Here is a 15,229-nt window from a genome sequence, read left to right on the forward strand (position 1 = left end):
AGAGAGAGAGAGAGAGAGAGAGAGAGAGAGAGAGAGAGAGAGAGAGAGAGAGAGAGAGAGAGAGAGAGAGAGCGAGAGAGAGAGAGAGAGAGAGAGAGAGAGAGAGAGAGAGAGAGAGAGAGAGAGAGAGAGAGAGAGAGGGAGAGAGAGAGAGAGAGAGAGAGAGAGAGAGAGAGAGAGAGAGAGAGAGAGAGAGAGAGAGAGAGAGGTCCTGCCTTCATCCTGCAAGATACGTCATATAGTGCCAATAAAACCATGCAGTAAAATATAAATATATGTTCTGTTAGGCCAATTTTCCAAGAGATAAATCGGATCCCTGTCCGGGTCGGAACCGTTCCGATATTTTCTGGGAATCCGACAAGTAATCTTCGGAGTTATTTTCCAACTGAGACTGATAGGATAAACCCATCCCCCTCCGCCTCTCCTGTAGATTGTCACCGGCAAGACGCAAATCTCCGTCGGGAGTTCATCTACAATCGAGTGAGCGCACCAAATCACAGAGAATCGTCTTGTTGTTCTCTTCTGGGTAGAGAATTTCTTGTGCGAGATGTTCTCGCATGCCGTTTCGAACAGGGTTTCGACGCTATGTGCATCTCCGGCTCAGTTCAAGGGAAACCCCCTCTTCCTTTCGGTGAACGTGAAGACGGGCATCGTTTCGACTCGGTTTCCCGCAAGGAAGATTTGTCGAGCGATTCTTAAAAGCCAGCCTTATGTAAGTCTCAATCTAGTTTGTCATTTTGGTCTCTGTTCAGCTGACGGGCTTTGTCTAATGTTTCCATTTTCCATTACATTTCCTTCAATGAGCGTAGCATTCTGTTTGAAATGTGGATGTTATCTTTTTATTCGGTTCTTGCGGTGATTACGCGAAATTGAGCTGCCAGAAATTACTTGTTCTGGCGCAATCATTATTCTTAAGTTGTCGTAATTCATCAAATTAGATTCTGAGGATTCGGAATCTTGATTATGTTAATTAATGGCCTCAAATCTTGTTCTCTGCTCGTTAGGGTGCTTTTTTTCTACTTTCTTCGCCCCTCCAATGAAACACGATGGAGCTCTTGCTCCTGGTACTGCATAATTTTATTTTTATTCCACGAAAGAATGGAAATGTGAACTTCATACTTCGTCTTTATTCTACTTGATTTCCAATGTATTGAAGAATTATATTTTGCAAAACTAAGGACGATGTTTGGCGTAGATTTCGTTAAAATTCCACCCCAGATTGTGTAGAGTGAAGAACGACTTAACCCCTCAGTACGATTCAGAGCTGTGGGATACGATTTCAGATCCTTTTTTCTCCCCTCCTAGTCTCTTATTGTTTATTGATTCCCCGGCCATGATCCCTTGATGAAATGTATCAAAATGAAGACTCTAGTCCTCCATGGCAGAAGCGTCAAGATTGACCAAAATGTTACACGGTTAATCAGAGCTGGTTGTGAACAGTGTAGACTGTAATATTCCGTTCCAAAATTCAAGAAGATTTTCTTCGGTTGAAAAAGAAAGTCTTCGTAAGAACTTTTTATACACAACCTAAGATTAGAGTGTCCATAGTATAATTGTGAAGAATTATGGTGGAGAGAGAGAAGAGAGAGGACAACGGGAGAGGTAGAGAGAGAAATGGAAACAGTCTTAAGGCTGCATCAATTTCCCTGGTATTGATTTTTTGAAGAAAAAAGAAACCAGGGAAAGGAGAATGGTCGATTACATATTGTAATAACTTTCTTTCGACAGTCACAAATTTTGCCCTCGATGACTTTTAGCCCTGCAAAGTCATATAATCTCCGATTTATGCTTTTTATAGAGTTAGAGAACTTTTTTCTCCGTGACTAAATATACATCTCTATTGGAGGAAGACAGATGCCGGAAGGTGATCTGGAGGTGAAGAAAATCTACAAATCAAAAGAGGGTACTCTCACTTGGCCGCCCTCGTCTTCTCATCATCCCCCTGTTGCACTCTCTCCTTGTTTAACCCTTGTCCTGCAGCTGCTCTTCTTCAGAAATTCTTCAATCTCAACAAGAACAAGTCATTAGCGCAGCTATCTGCACTATCTTGCGGCATCATCCCAACGCTGGGCTTCGCTCAAGAAGCTCAAGCGAGCGAGCACTCGAGAGCGGAGTTGGTTTATGAAGTCGGGGAGCTCTTCGAACTGGGAATTCAGCTTTCCTACCTCCTCATTCTTCTCGGCTTGCTCGGCGTTGGTTCATTCTTCGTCATTCGCCAAGTCCTCGTCCGCAGAGAGCTCGACCTCTCTGCCAAGGAGCTCCAAGTACGCTACTTGTTATCCTTTTTTCCTCTTGAAAAAGAAGAAAATCCTCGAAATTCGGCGAGTTGATGATGCTCGCAGGAGCAAGTCAGGAGCGGCGATGCGTCCGCGACGGAGTACTTCGAGCTGGGAGCGGTGATGCTGCGGCGGAAATTCTACCCGGCGGCCATTAAATATCTGCAACAGGCCATCGACAAGTGGGACGGAGACGACCAGGACCTCGCCCAGGTCTCCATTTTCCCACTAGATTTCTTTAATCTGATCCATTTTCCTATCTGGGTATCTCTTCTTTGGAGTAAAAATCCGAAACTTTGACGCTAATCGGGCAGGTGTACAACGCGCTGGGGGTCAGCTACGTGCGGGACAGCAAGATAGACAAGGGAATAACGCAGTTGGAGAAGGCGGTCAAGTTCCAGCCGGGCTACGTGACGGCGTGGAACAATCTGGGGGACGCCTACGAGAAGAACAAGGACTACGACTCGGCGCTCAAGGCCTTCGAAGAGGCGCTTCTTCTCGACCCCAACAACAAGCTCGCCCGCCCCCGCCGCGACGCCCTCCGCGACCGCGTCCGCATGTTCCAGGGGGTCCCCGTCAAGCCCAAGCCCGACGACAAACGCTAACCCCACTCTTCCACATCTCCACCGCTCTCTCGGCCTTTTTCTGTAAGACGAAAGCCCAAAACAATAATCCTCATTCTTCGATAATCCATCTCTCTCGAGCCAGGCTGTATCATGAAAGAAAGCGTGAGAGAGACGCAAGAGGAATAGATTCTCCGTCCACAAGTTTGAGCCAACGGGGGGCGGCTCCAGTCAACGTTTATCGTCTCTCTCTCTCTCTCTCTCGATCTATCTATCTATCGAGCATCGATCTATTTGTAAAGATGGTTTCTTGGTTGGTTGGTTCGTTCGTCACGTCTCGCATGGAGAAGGCCATGGCGGCCGCGATTCTCGCCGTTGTGCTCGTGCTCTGCGCCCCGGCCGCGGCCCAGGACTACCTCCTGAACTGCGGCGCCGCGGGCCGGAGCGCGGACCTGGACGGCCGGACCTGGACGGGCGACGTCGGGTCGGAGTTCTTCCCGGCCGGCTCGAACGCCGCCGCCGTCGCCGCCGCCTCGCAGTCCTCCTCCGTTCAGGCAATCCCGTACTTGACCGCGCGCGTCTTCCCCTCCGCCTTCACCTTCTCCTTCGCCGTCTCCCCCGGCCGGAAATTCCTCCGCCTCCACTTCTACCCCGCCGCCTACGGCGCCCGCGCCGCCGCCGACTCCCTCTTCTCCGTCGCCGTCTCCCCCGGCAACCTCACCCTCCTTAGCAACTTCAGCGCTTCCCAGGCCGCCCTCGCCAGGAACCTCGACTCCCTCTTCTTCGAGTACTCCCTCAACGTCACCACCGCCTCCCTCAACCTCACCTTCTCCCCCTCCTCCGCCTCCCCCACCGCCTACGCCTTCGTCAACGGCGTCGAGGTCCTCTCCGTCCCGGACGTCATCGGCGGCTCGCAGAGCCTCCCCATCTTGGGCCTCCCCTCCACGTTCCAGGTCGGCCCGGCCACCACCTTCCAGACCATGCTCCGCCTCAACGCCGGCGGCGGCCGCGTCTCCCCCGCCGCCGACGCGCGGCTCTTCCGGGCTTGGGACGCCGACGCGGCCTACGTGGTCGCCAACCAGGACGGGGTCGCCGTCCCCAAGGACCCCAACGTCACGATCAGATACACCCGGGCGAGCAACTTCTCCGCGCCGGAGGCGGTCTACGGCACCGCCAGGATCATGGGCGGGGTCGCCGAGGTCAACCTCAACTACAACCTCTCGTGGGCGCTCCCCGTTGACCCGGGCTTCTTCTACCTCGTCCGGCTTCACTTCTGCGAGATCCAGTCCGCGATCACGAGAGAGAACCAGAGAGTCTTCTCCGTCTTCCTCGAAGGGCGGACCTCCGTGGAGGCGTTCGACGTCATCGGCCGCAGCGGCGGCCTCGGCAGCGCGGTGTACTACGACTCCGTCTTGTTCGTCCCCGACGGAACGGAACTCCACGAGCTCCGCCTCCAGCTCCATCCCTACCAGGCCTCCGACCCGCAGTTCTACGACGCCATCCTCAACGGGCTGGAGATCTTCAAGCTGAGCTCCGCCGAGGGGAGCCTCGCCGGGCCGAATCTGGTCCCCAGGGTCCAGCCCGACGGCGACCGGCCCGGCGCGGGGGGTCTCTCTCCGGGCTCGAAGAAGAGCGTCGCGCCGGTCGCCGGCGGCGTGGCGGGCGGCGTCGCGGCTCTGCTCATCGTCTGCGCGGTGGCGGTGCTGTGCCGGAGCCGGAGGCCGAGCAAGCTCGCGCCTTCGCAGGAGGAGAGCAGCAAGGGAAAAGGGTCGTCGCGGTGGCTGCCTCTTCCGTCCTACATCAAGAACATCAACTTCTCGTTGGCCTCGGGGAAGTCGAGCCGGTCGACGACCTCTTCCTCGACCTTGCCGACCGGGCTCTGCCGCCACTTCTCGCTGGCGGAGATCGAGGCCGCCACGGACGGGTTCGACGAGGGGCTCATCCTCGGGGTCGGCGGGTTCGGGAAGGTCTACAAGGGCCGGATCGACGGCGGCGCCACCGAGGTAGCCGTCAAGCGCTCCAATCCGACGGCGGAGCAGGGCCTGCGCGAGTTCCAGACCGAGATCGAGCTGCTCTCCAAGCTCCGCCACCTCCACCTCGTCTCCCTCATCGGCTACTGCGACGAGCGCGGGGAGATGATCCTGGTGTACGACTACATGGCCCGGGGCACGCTGAGGGAGCACCTGTACAACACCCAGAACCCGCCTCTGTCGTGGAAGAAGCGGCTGGAGATTTGCATCGGCGCGGCCCGCGGGCTGCACTACCTCCACACCGGCGCCAAGCACACGATAATCCACCGCGACGTGAAGACCACCAACATCCTGCTGGACGACAAGTGGGTGGCCAAAGTCTCCGACTTTGGGCTGTCCAAGACCGGCCCGGCGCTGGACCAGACCCACGTTAGCACGGTGGTGAAGGGCAGCTTCGGGTATCTCGACCCGGAGTACTTCCGGCGGCAGCAGCTGACGGACAAGTCGGACGTGTACTCGTTTGGGGTGGTGCTGTTCGAGGTGCTGTGCGCGCGGCCGGTGCTGGACCCGCGGCTGCCGAGAGAGCAGGTGAGCCTGGCGGACTGGGCGGTGCGGTGCCAGAAGAAGGGCGTGCTGGAAGAGATCGTCGACCCGTTCTTGAGAGGTAAGATGGCGCCGCAGAGCTACAAGAAGTTCGCGGAGACGGCGGAGAGCTGCCTCGTTGACCGCGGCGTCGATCGGCCCTCCGTGGGGGACGTTCTCTGGAACCTGGAGTTCGCGCTCAAGTTGCAGGAGAAGGCTGATGGCGGGGAGAGCGAAAGCCTCAGCGACGTTCCGGAGAAGAGGGACTTGGTGGACTTGTCCGCCGAGTCTGGGAGCAGCGTGGCGGTCTCTTCCGGCACTTTCAGCTCCAGCGGGCTGGCGCCCAGCTCCGTCTTCTCGCAGATCGTAGAGCCTGACGGGCGCTGATGCCGTCGGAATCGACGATTATTCTCGCATTTTTTCCGGTTCTTACTTCATCCCAAGTGTGGCCTCCTTGGCGGTTCTTGATTATCTAAATTGGTTCGATACATGTTCCTTGCGTTAATTGGTGATTGTTACCAATATTTCCTTTATTTCGTTGATGGTTCTTCTGGTGCCGCCTGGATTCTAATCGACTCATTTGTGGAAAGATAGGCATTTATCAGAAAACAGATCTTGCACTGTCCAGAGCCATCGCACACGTATTACTAGGCTGGTGCTGTTGAAATCGAAGCACATTTGAAAGACTCAGCTTAATAGAATTTCTACTCATAAAAAATGACTATCATGTTTATTTCATCTTATTTCTCTCCCATCAAAATATATTTTTGGGTTTGCTTTTTCCATGTATCAGAAGCACATCTGGACAAATTTGATCATTAGTGAATAAATGGCATAGTTATAGAATAATATACCAGCAAAAAGCTATATAAATGCTGGATTCGGTTTTTAAGACGGGTATTCCTGTTCCATATCACGAACTACTTTTGTGATATTTACCTCTAGAATATTTTAGAGTGATGCTCTACATGAAAAGGCGCATATAACCTCCATCTGGTTTCGATACATGAGAGTAGGTTTTTTATATATTGAGGGGAATATATGAATAAAAAAGCCCCAAATTTGTCTCTGTCATTTCAAAAAATAAATGTGCACGTCGACACCGCATGTCAACATCGATACCACGTTCTTCATCGAGAGAAGAGGTAGGAGATGGGATATTTTTTCTTTTTAAATTGGTGATATCATCATGACTAAAAATGGAGAGAAAATATATGTGAGAATCACAATAGTTTCTGGAAGACAGGCTTTCAGGTCAGAAAAAAGGAATAATATCTCATATAGCTAGATCCCGTAAAAAATCCACTTCATTTTATTTTTCCAGGGAAGCACAAAAATCAATGCTATTCGGAACATACGAAAATCCAGCCACTTCATTTTATTTCCCCAGGAAAATGAGAAAATTCAAATCAATATTTCCTCAAAATTCATTCTGTAAAATCTAAGCACATATTGGTGAATTAAAATAGAAGGATCTATGTTAATAAATAAAATACATATTTTCGTTCTAAAAGACATATTGGTGAATCAAATTAATAAAATACATATTTTCGTTCTAAAATACAAATGAATGAAATTCCCTAATTTTTTTATTGACACAGATTACATATGATTACCGAATGTCGCAGAATAAAATATGTTACTAAGAGCATGATTTACGAGGCACAAATTCATGCTATCATATCTTTTTGATAATCGATTCCTTTATCTTATACGTTCCCAAGGGCATTTATGATCAACTAACTTATGGTGTTATAGAAACGACTCATAGATGTGCCAAAGGGTACGATAATAAAAACTCGAAAAATCCTCAATTTTCTCAATGAAAATGCCGGGTCTCGCAGATTTCCGTGTGGTGGTAATCTCCCATCCTGCCAGTAGCTACTTGTTGTTGACATTAGTTTTGCAGAATTACAAAAGGATACGGGTTGGGAATTTTCCCATTTTTATCCATATCAGGTCCTGAAAGTTTGGAGAATTGAACTTAGTGAAATAAGTTTGGGAAAAAAAAAATTGTCCCTAGACTTTCTCCCCCAACACCACCTCGCTGTATGATAGAAAACCCCTCCTGAACCCCGATCAAAACCCCACTTTTACCCCTTCACCCCCTGTGCCCATCGCAAGAGATAGGGTTAACAGGAAACCCCCATCCCCCTTTAAACCCCAGGCGAGAACTATAAAAGATGAAGGCAATTGACTATCTCTGAAGGCATTGTGATGAAGATGAAGGAACATATCACGTTTGGTGGCATAAGTGGCAAGCTGCAAGTACTTCTACTTTTCTTATCTTTTTTGTTAATTGGATTCCATTCTACATTTATCTTCTTTAGGCTCTTAATATCTCAAATAATATTTCTATTTATACTCTTTTGGACTTTGTAAAAACTTCCATCATCTAAATATTTCAATAATCTGAGTCATGATTTATCATGTTACTATATGTATTTATGAATCAAATTGAATTATATAGCTTTTTGTATTTCAAAATTTCGACTCGGAGCATATAACCTTTTAATGTTATTTGTTATTTACAGAATATTGGTTGAATGCTTTTGAATGTCTTTTGTAGGTCAGCTTCAGCCTCAGCACTGGTGTAAATATTTTATAAAGAATACTAGTCGTCGTATTTTGCCTTTTTGCCTTTATTATTTTCGACAAAAGAATACTTGGTTAATTTCATTATTGTAGGTTTCATCAAGTGATCTGAACATTTGTACCTCTTAAAAAACCGCATTACTCTAAATGGGAACCTCAAAATTGGTATAATTTTTTATAAACAGTAGTAGCGGTGGATAATATTTCAGCACTTAAAACATGAGCGAATATTGAATAGGGATAATAAAAGAAGCACATCGATGGTATCGAAGCACCTATAAACAGGTGAAAGTAAATTCACCAGCAACTTAAACCGATGATGGTCACTTGTCATAATGTTATCTCAAATTATTTATTAGCAAGACTGAATTTATGGCAGAACGAGAGATCTCATGAAAGAATCTTCTCTAATGGCGCATATACCCCGATGAACTTTATAAGGGTCAAGCATCCTATGCTCGAAAAGTATTATAAATACATGGACCATTGTTGTGTGCCTCTCTTCCATGGTCCCAGACCTGCAGTTGCTCAAATGCTTGAGGTTCAAAAGGCTTTGCTACGAGAATCAATTTGATTCATCGTGTTCAAAATTTTCCAGCATCGATTACAAACCCGAACAGCAATACTGCCGTCACAATTAACTGGAAGCTTTGTGAGAAGTTCTCGCCGTAAAGGAAATAGTCAACCCTCATCGAGTCACAAACATGATAGACGTCCATTTATGTGGTGAAAGACACTGACCTGATTGGCAAGGCAAGTGCCATTTTCTTAATTATTTTCTCCCGAATCTCAATTAATAAACTTTACGCTTTTTAAAACCAAGTCTCATTTACTGCTTTGCAACTGCTTTTTCGTTCTGTCAACATCAGAGGTTTCCCGAGTGAAATAATTACAAATCAAGGTCCGTTTTTTGTTCAAGAAGTGCAGTGGAGAACACAGCTCTAAAATATATTCAAAGTAGTCTAGCATCATGCCTTGCGACGGGCTTAAATTGAGGTTTCTGAAACTCCCCTATCTGGCAGTCGATATTAACTTAGATAATAGCTCATATTGCCATCATCCCGATTTTTCTGCTTCCATCTTACCTTCATTGACACTTTCACACCAGCCTGTACAAAAACACAGCTCTGCATCCCACGTCACTAACCTAGTTGTTCACCCATGCGTCGGCCATCTGCACGGCGATGCACGCCAGACCGTCGACCTTCTGCTCACCTGCGCATCAACATCTGCTCATTATTCACACCTCACCGCTGACTGGTGGTGTAACAAGGCAGTCGCTATCCACCCACCGTCAAAAAACATCCCCATCAACTAGCTGAGAACCTGCACCGCAGTCTTCCTCACTTTCCACAGCTGTGATAGGCTTTCTCACACTTTCAACAGCTGTGGCTAGGGTTTGAGGGTCCCGGGTCCGGTCTTGGTTTTTAGCAAATAACTAAACCTTACTTAAACTTCGGTTTGGTTTTGGTACGACTTGACTAGTCAATGGTTCTTTTTTGCTCCTGGTTTTAGACTGTTCCTGGTGTGGTCAAGTTGACTAGTCAATGTCAAAGTCAAAGTAGAAAAATTATACTTATAATACTGTTAAATATTCTCTACTTCAAGTGGGTGCCCACAGATGGTCAATAGAAGCCTCTCCGTTGAGTTGGATTTGATGTTTTTTTTTTATAATTTTACAAAGAATATTAAATAAATATTTAATAATTTACTTCCTGTTCCGGTCCAACTCGTCCCTTCGATCTAAACCAGTTCCGGTCAAACCTGTGCTCGGTCCTAAATGTCCAACCCTAGCTATGGCACATGCACCAAGGTACCTTCCTTATAGTGATTAAAATATAAAGAACGCTAATTTAAGTATCATCTATTTATACTGCATGAATATACCATAATAATCTTATATTTCATATTCTTTAACCTCACCACTGCTTTTTACTAATACAAATATCAAAAAGGAAATTAAAAGTTACCCTAGGGATAACAGGCTGATCTTTCCAAAGAGTTCACATCGACGGGAAGGTTTGGCACCTCGATGTCGGCTCTTTGCCACCTGGGGCTGTAGTATGTTCCAAGGGTTGGGCTGTTCGCCCATTAAAGCGGTAAATGAGCTGGGTTCAGAACGTCGTGAGACAGTTTGGTCCATATCCGGTGTGGGCATTAGAGCAGTGAGAAGACCTTGGATTGAAAGAATTGCCCACACGCTCTGTTCAATCCATCTCTTTCTGATAAATTAGAACCTTTCATTGTACGCTTGTTATAATAGCGAAAAATGTGTTAAATTATAATAGACTGGTTGTGTCGATTCTTTTGAGCTGGAAATACCCGAAAATTCCTCCACCATTTCGAACACAACTGGTACATTCCACACTTTGACTCCGCCATCTTTATCATTGGCCATGGACCTCCTTTGCTTTGGATTTTGGATCGAATTTAGGATCCGATTGGTCATGAACATTGTAAAGTGCTGCTCTTCACGAATCCCAGCATACCCTAGGTTGAGATGGGTAGGGAATCTATCCTCGAGCATTCCCTGGATAGGTGAGAGGAATCACTCTTGATCTGTGGGGCCTACAACTTAGCTGAGCCGACACGCAACCCTTTCCACTACGGCATTTATCGATATCTTCAGATAAAGAATTTGTGGGGAACCGTCCCATACCTTCTGTTTGTCTCATGTGTGTAGAACTAGGTCTTTTTCGGTTCCAGCTTAATTGAAGTAGGTAGGGCTGCTCCCGCTTTTGCCCCTTTGACCTGGGTTGGGTGGGGAAAATGGGTTCAAACCCCCGACTTCTGGCTTGACAGACCAGCACTCTAACCAATTGAGCTATTTCCCCTTTTCGTAATTCTTTCAGAACCTTCTTCCTCTTCCAAGCTTATTTAAAATACGCTTGCGGCCGAGGGGTTTTTTCTACCAAATGATGCTCCCCCTTCACCACCCCCCATTCTGACTGAAACACGCGGTGGGTCTTTACCAACTTTAAAGTCCAAGATTTCTGGTTCAGCATTCAAAGGTACTCTTCTGTCTTTAAATGTTGTATTTATCATAATTCATCTTTTTTTACTCTCTTTCTCTCTCCAAATAGTTTCCTAATTTGACTATGTTTTCTCCCTAAGGAATAAACACATGCTTTTCTAGATTGAAGAACAATACACATTTTTTGTGGAACTTAATGGCTCACAATGACTATATTTAAGCCTGATGATATTAAGTTCATCGAGCAGCTTGAGGAAATGAATAATCTGACTATATAGACGATTCCATTCTATATGCAGATAAAAATAGGTCAATCAAGCTCTTTTCTTTTCTTGATGTTTCTGAGATGATGTCAGATTCTTAGGTTATCATTGTCCTTATCTTATTTTACAGTTTTACGAAACAGTAATTTATAGTTTCCCGTCTATATAATTTTATTGAATATGCAAAAAATTTTACCTGTGGTAGTTCATATATGATTTAAAGTGCTTGCTCTAAACTAAGGCAAAGTTGCTTCAATTTGAGCTCCAGTTGAAGGAAAATGTAGTATTCTCTATTGTCATTGTTTTGGATCCATCATCAAAACTTTAGTGCATTAATTATGAATATAGAAATCACATCATCTAAACCCTAGGTAGATAGTTTGTCCTATAGTCCTAGAGCTCAGAAAAATAATGAAGATAATGTATCTTAGAATGCCAAATGCATCAAAATACTGATCCTATTGATGAAAAAAATGCCTAGATATATCGAATGAGGATGAACTCAATAATAATTTATGTGAACCTTTGATTTTTGTTGAGACACTAGAAAGGTGGAGATCAAAGTGGGACTCCTTTCTTAATATCTTCTGTAAATTTGTGCTTCAACCACTCCCTAAAAGTGTCTATTTTCAATAGTTTAACTAATATAAAATATATTTACCTTTTTAGTGAAATATTTAATCTTTTAGACTTCAAATCACTAAGAAATTTATGTTTTTTCATATCGGTAAGACAAGGTCAATCTACATGGAAATGGCTTATTTTCTGCATGAAAAATGCTTGGATATGTAGAGATGATAATAGTAAACAATCTACTTGGATTGCATATTAATGATGCCGGATGTCGTCGGGGACGTCGCCCAATCGTGTATCAAGATGATGCTCGGATACCAGTATGATGTCGAACGTTGTCAATGACATCGTCGACGGGTAATTCCCTAATGGGATATGTAACTACGTGATGACGTGACCTAGATGAAGGTACGTGCAGGCACCGACTAGTGGGGATTCGCCGAGCTCCGAGCTCTGGGGTGGACGATCAGTGACGGTGATGGTGACCTTCAAACCCTCTTCGGAGCAATGATGGAAATTACATCGTCGAACAGAATATTCTGTTGGCGCTCGCACGTAACGGATGGGCTCGACCCATACCTAGGAAAACACTCCACTTGTAGTTCTGTCGATATAATCTCTCACCTAAACTAACCCGAGTGTGGTGGAGCACAGTCGACAATATACTAGAAGACGTAATCTAATTGACGAGCTAGGGAACGACGTACCTTGTTGGTGGTAGCATTCGTTGTAGGCGTCTGTGTAGGTGCAAAGACCGGTGCGAGCAGGTCCAGTAGAGGCGTGCCGAGGATAAGCATGGGTAGCTCAATAGGTGGCAATGGTACAGTGCTAGAGGGGAACGGAGCAGAGGCGAAGACGACGGAGGGGGCCGGCCAGGGACTCCAGGCACGGCGTAAGCACGGGCGTGAGTAGTGAGGGCTTGGCGTTGGTTGACGGCACCGCACAAGTTGCACAGGCGGCACTAACGACGACAAGTGGCGTAGTGCGGTTGCTTGCGTCCGTGGTGATATGAGAAACGCAGCTCAGTGCAACACTAGAGAGCAAGCCCGACAGTTCCAAGCAGTCGAGGCATGGCCTGGCCGATGCACAATTACACCAGCGGGGGTCGCGCTGCGTGCATGCAGGAGCTGGCGGATGGCACGATTGATGCGGTTGGGCGCACGTGGACCAGTTGTGAGAGGCCGCAAGTCTGTCGCCATGTGGAGGCTGCTATCTCTCTGTTGAGCAGGGGTATCGGCGGAGACTAGTGATCGCCCGTCCCGATACCGATATCGGATGATGGTATCAGGACGGATGCTCTATCGTAGATGGGAAAGAGAATTTCCGATATCCGTCTCAATGTCGTCATCCAACTCCATCTCAGGGATAGGATGACGACATCTGTTGTCGATGTTGGATATCAAAATTTGATATGCAACATCTATAACATACTTACATGTTTTTCAATTCGAACTATTTGGCGCCTTTGCAGACAGCGGACGGTAGGCGGCGGCCTTGGCGGACGGTGGATGATGGTAAGTTCTTCTTCCCGTTATTCCCCACTCCCACTCCCCATCTTCCCCTTGATCTTCCCATTCTTCACAGTTCACACTCTTCCCTTTCTTCCCTTTTTTCGCCGTGGAATTCACTTCTTCTTCTTCTTCCACTATTTCTCATCTTCTTCTTCTTCCGCCAATTCTCATCTTCTTCTTGTTCCGCTAATTCTTATCTTCTTCTCCTTCTTATTATTTGTTGTAATTACGTGGGTTCATTTCATTAAAATGTTGAAATTTCCAGCCTGATTGCATGTATTTCAAGAATTTCATTTGAAATTGAAGTATTTGTAGCGATAATTTATTTATATTCCTCAATCCATTTAGCCTTTGCATTCTAGTATTTAAATTTAATTTTTTTAGTTTGACCCTTTTCACCCATTATATAACTTTTGTGTTGATTATTTATTTAATGTTCTTCAATGCATTTGGGAATTTTTAAATATGTATAAATCATCCTCTTCTTTTCCTTCTTAATGTTTCTTCTTCTCTTCCCTTCTAAAATTTTCATCTTCTCTTGTCTTCTTAATATTTCATCTTCTCTTGTCTTCTTAATTTTGCATCTTATCTTCCCTTCTTAATTTTTCCCTTCTCTATTCTCGTCTTCCTGTCTGCTCTTCTCTTCTCTAAGATTTCTTTTTCTTCCCCTCTTCTACTCTTCTGCCCTCTTCTTCACGCCTCTTTTTTTTACACTTCTCTTCCCTTCTTCTTCCTTCTTCTCATCTTTTCTTAAATTTTCTTCTTCAATGGTCTTCCAAAACTTTCCTCTGCTGCTTTTTTTTCTTCTATCTTCTCCTCGTCTTCCTATTTTTCAATTCTCTTTTTTTTCCTCTTCCTGTTGGCCCATCTCTTCTCTCAAATTAATTTTTCTTCCCCTCTTGTACTCTTCTGCCCTCTTCTCCACGCCTCCTTTTTTTTTACTCCTCTTCCCTTGTTCTTTTTCCTTCATCTCATCTTTTCTTAAAGTTTCTTCTTCAATGGTCTTCCAAAGCTTTCCTCTGCTGCTTTTTTTTTCCTTCTATCTTTTCCTTTCTTCCTGTTTTTCAATTCTCCCTTTTTCCTCTTCCTGTCTGCTCATCTCTTCTCTCAAACAAATTTTCCTTCCCCTCTTGTACTCTTCTGCCCTCTTCTCCACGCCTTTTTTTTACACTTCTCTTTCTTTCTTCTTCTTCCTTCTTCTCATCTTTTCTTAAATTTTCTTCTTCAATGGTCTTTCAAAACTTTCCTCTGCTGCTTTTTTTTCCTTATATATTCTTCTCCTCTTCCTGTTTTTCAGTTCTCTTTTTTACCTCTTCCTGTCTGCTTGATGAACCTATTATATGTCATGTATTTATACATATTTTAAGGGCATTTTGGGATAAATTCATGTGTATTTAGCTCTATTTCATGAAATATTGCATGTCATGCACTAAATAGAACAAATGATGAAAATGATGCATTTTAATATAAAAAGATACGCATATTTTACAAATTAAATATTTCATTAGCTAAAACATCCATTTAATACACATTTAATCGTCTCATGTCATGTATTTATACATATTTTAAGGGCATTTTGGGATAAATTCATGTGTATTTAGCTCTATTTCATGAAATATTGCATGTCATGCACTAAATAGAACAAATGATGAAAATGATGCATTTTAATATAAAAAGATACGCATATTTTAAAAATTAAATATTTCATTAGCTAAAACATCCATTTAATACACATTTAATCGTCTCATGTTCTATTTAGTATCTTTTCTATGAAATCGCAGGAGAAAAATCTGGATTTGATTTGCAGGAAGAGATGGAGAAATTTCATTTTGAAAGAAAATATAAAAATAAAAGAAAAAAAATTGTTCTTTTGGGCCGGAGGGAGCAACCAAGGCTGGGCCTCAAGCCAGCAGCCAGGCCAG

General features: G+C 45.1%; 1 protein-coding gene and 1 pseudogene across 1 annotated transcript; both read left to right on the top strand.

The window, feature by feature from the left end:
- The first annotated feature begins 403 nt into the window (after window positions 1-403).
- On the top strand, window positions 404-2,965 carry LOC144707519 (Tetratricopeptide repeat (TPR)-like superfamily protein). Its single transcript, XM_078580664.1, has 5 exons — window positions 404-712; window positions 1,855-1,903; window positions 1,981-2,264; window positions 2,343-2,489; window positions 2,591-2,965. Exons 1-5 carry the CDS (start codon window positions 548-550, stop codon window positions 2,879-2,881), a joined length of 936 nt encoding a protein of 311 aa, XP_078436790.1. The 5' UTR covers window positions 404-547; the 3' UTR covers window positions 2,882-2,965.
- A 37-nt stretch (window positions 2,966-3,002) lies between these two features.
- LOC144707487 (receptor-like protein kinase FERONIA pseudogene) lies at window positions 3,003-5,924 on the top strand (annotated as a pseudogene).
- Window positions 5,925-15,229: the final 9,305 nt, after the last annotated feature.

This window comes from Wolffia australiana, chromosome 1, assembly GCF_029677425.1.
Source record: "Wolffia australiana isolate 7733 chromosome 1, ASM2967742v1".
Taxonomy (NCBI): domain Eukaryota; kingdom Viridiplantae; phylum Streptophyta; class Magnoliopsida; order Alismatales; family Araceae; genus Wolffia; species Wolffia australiana.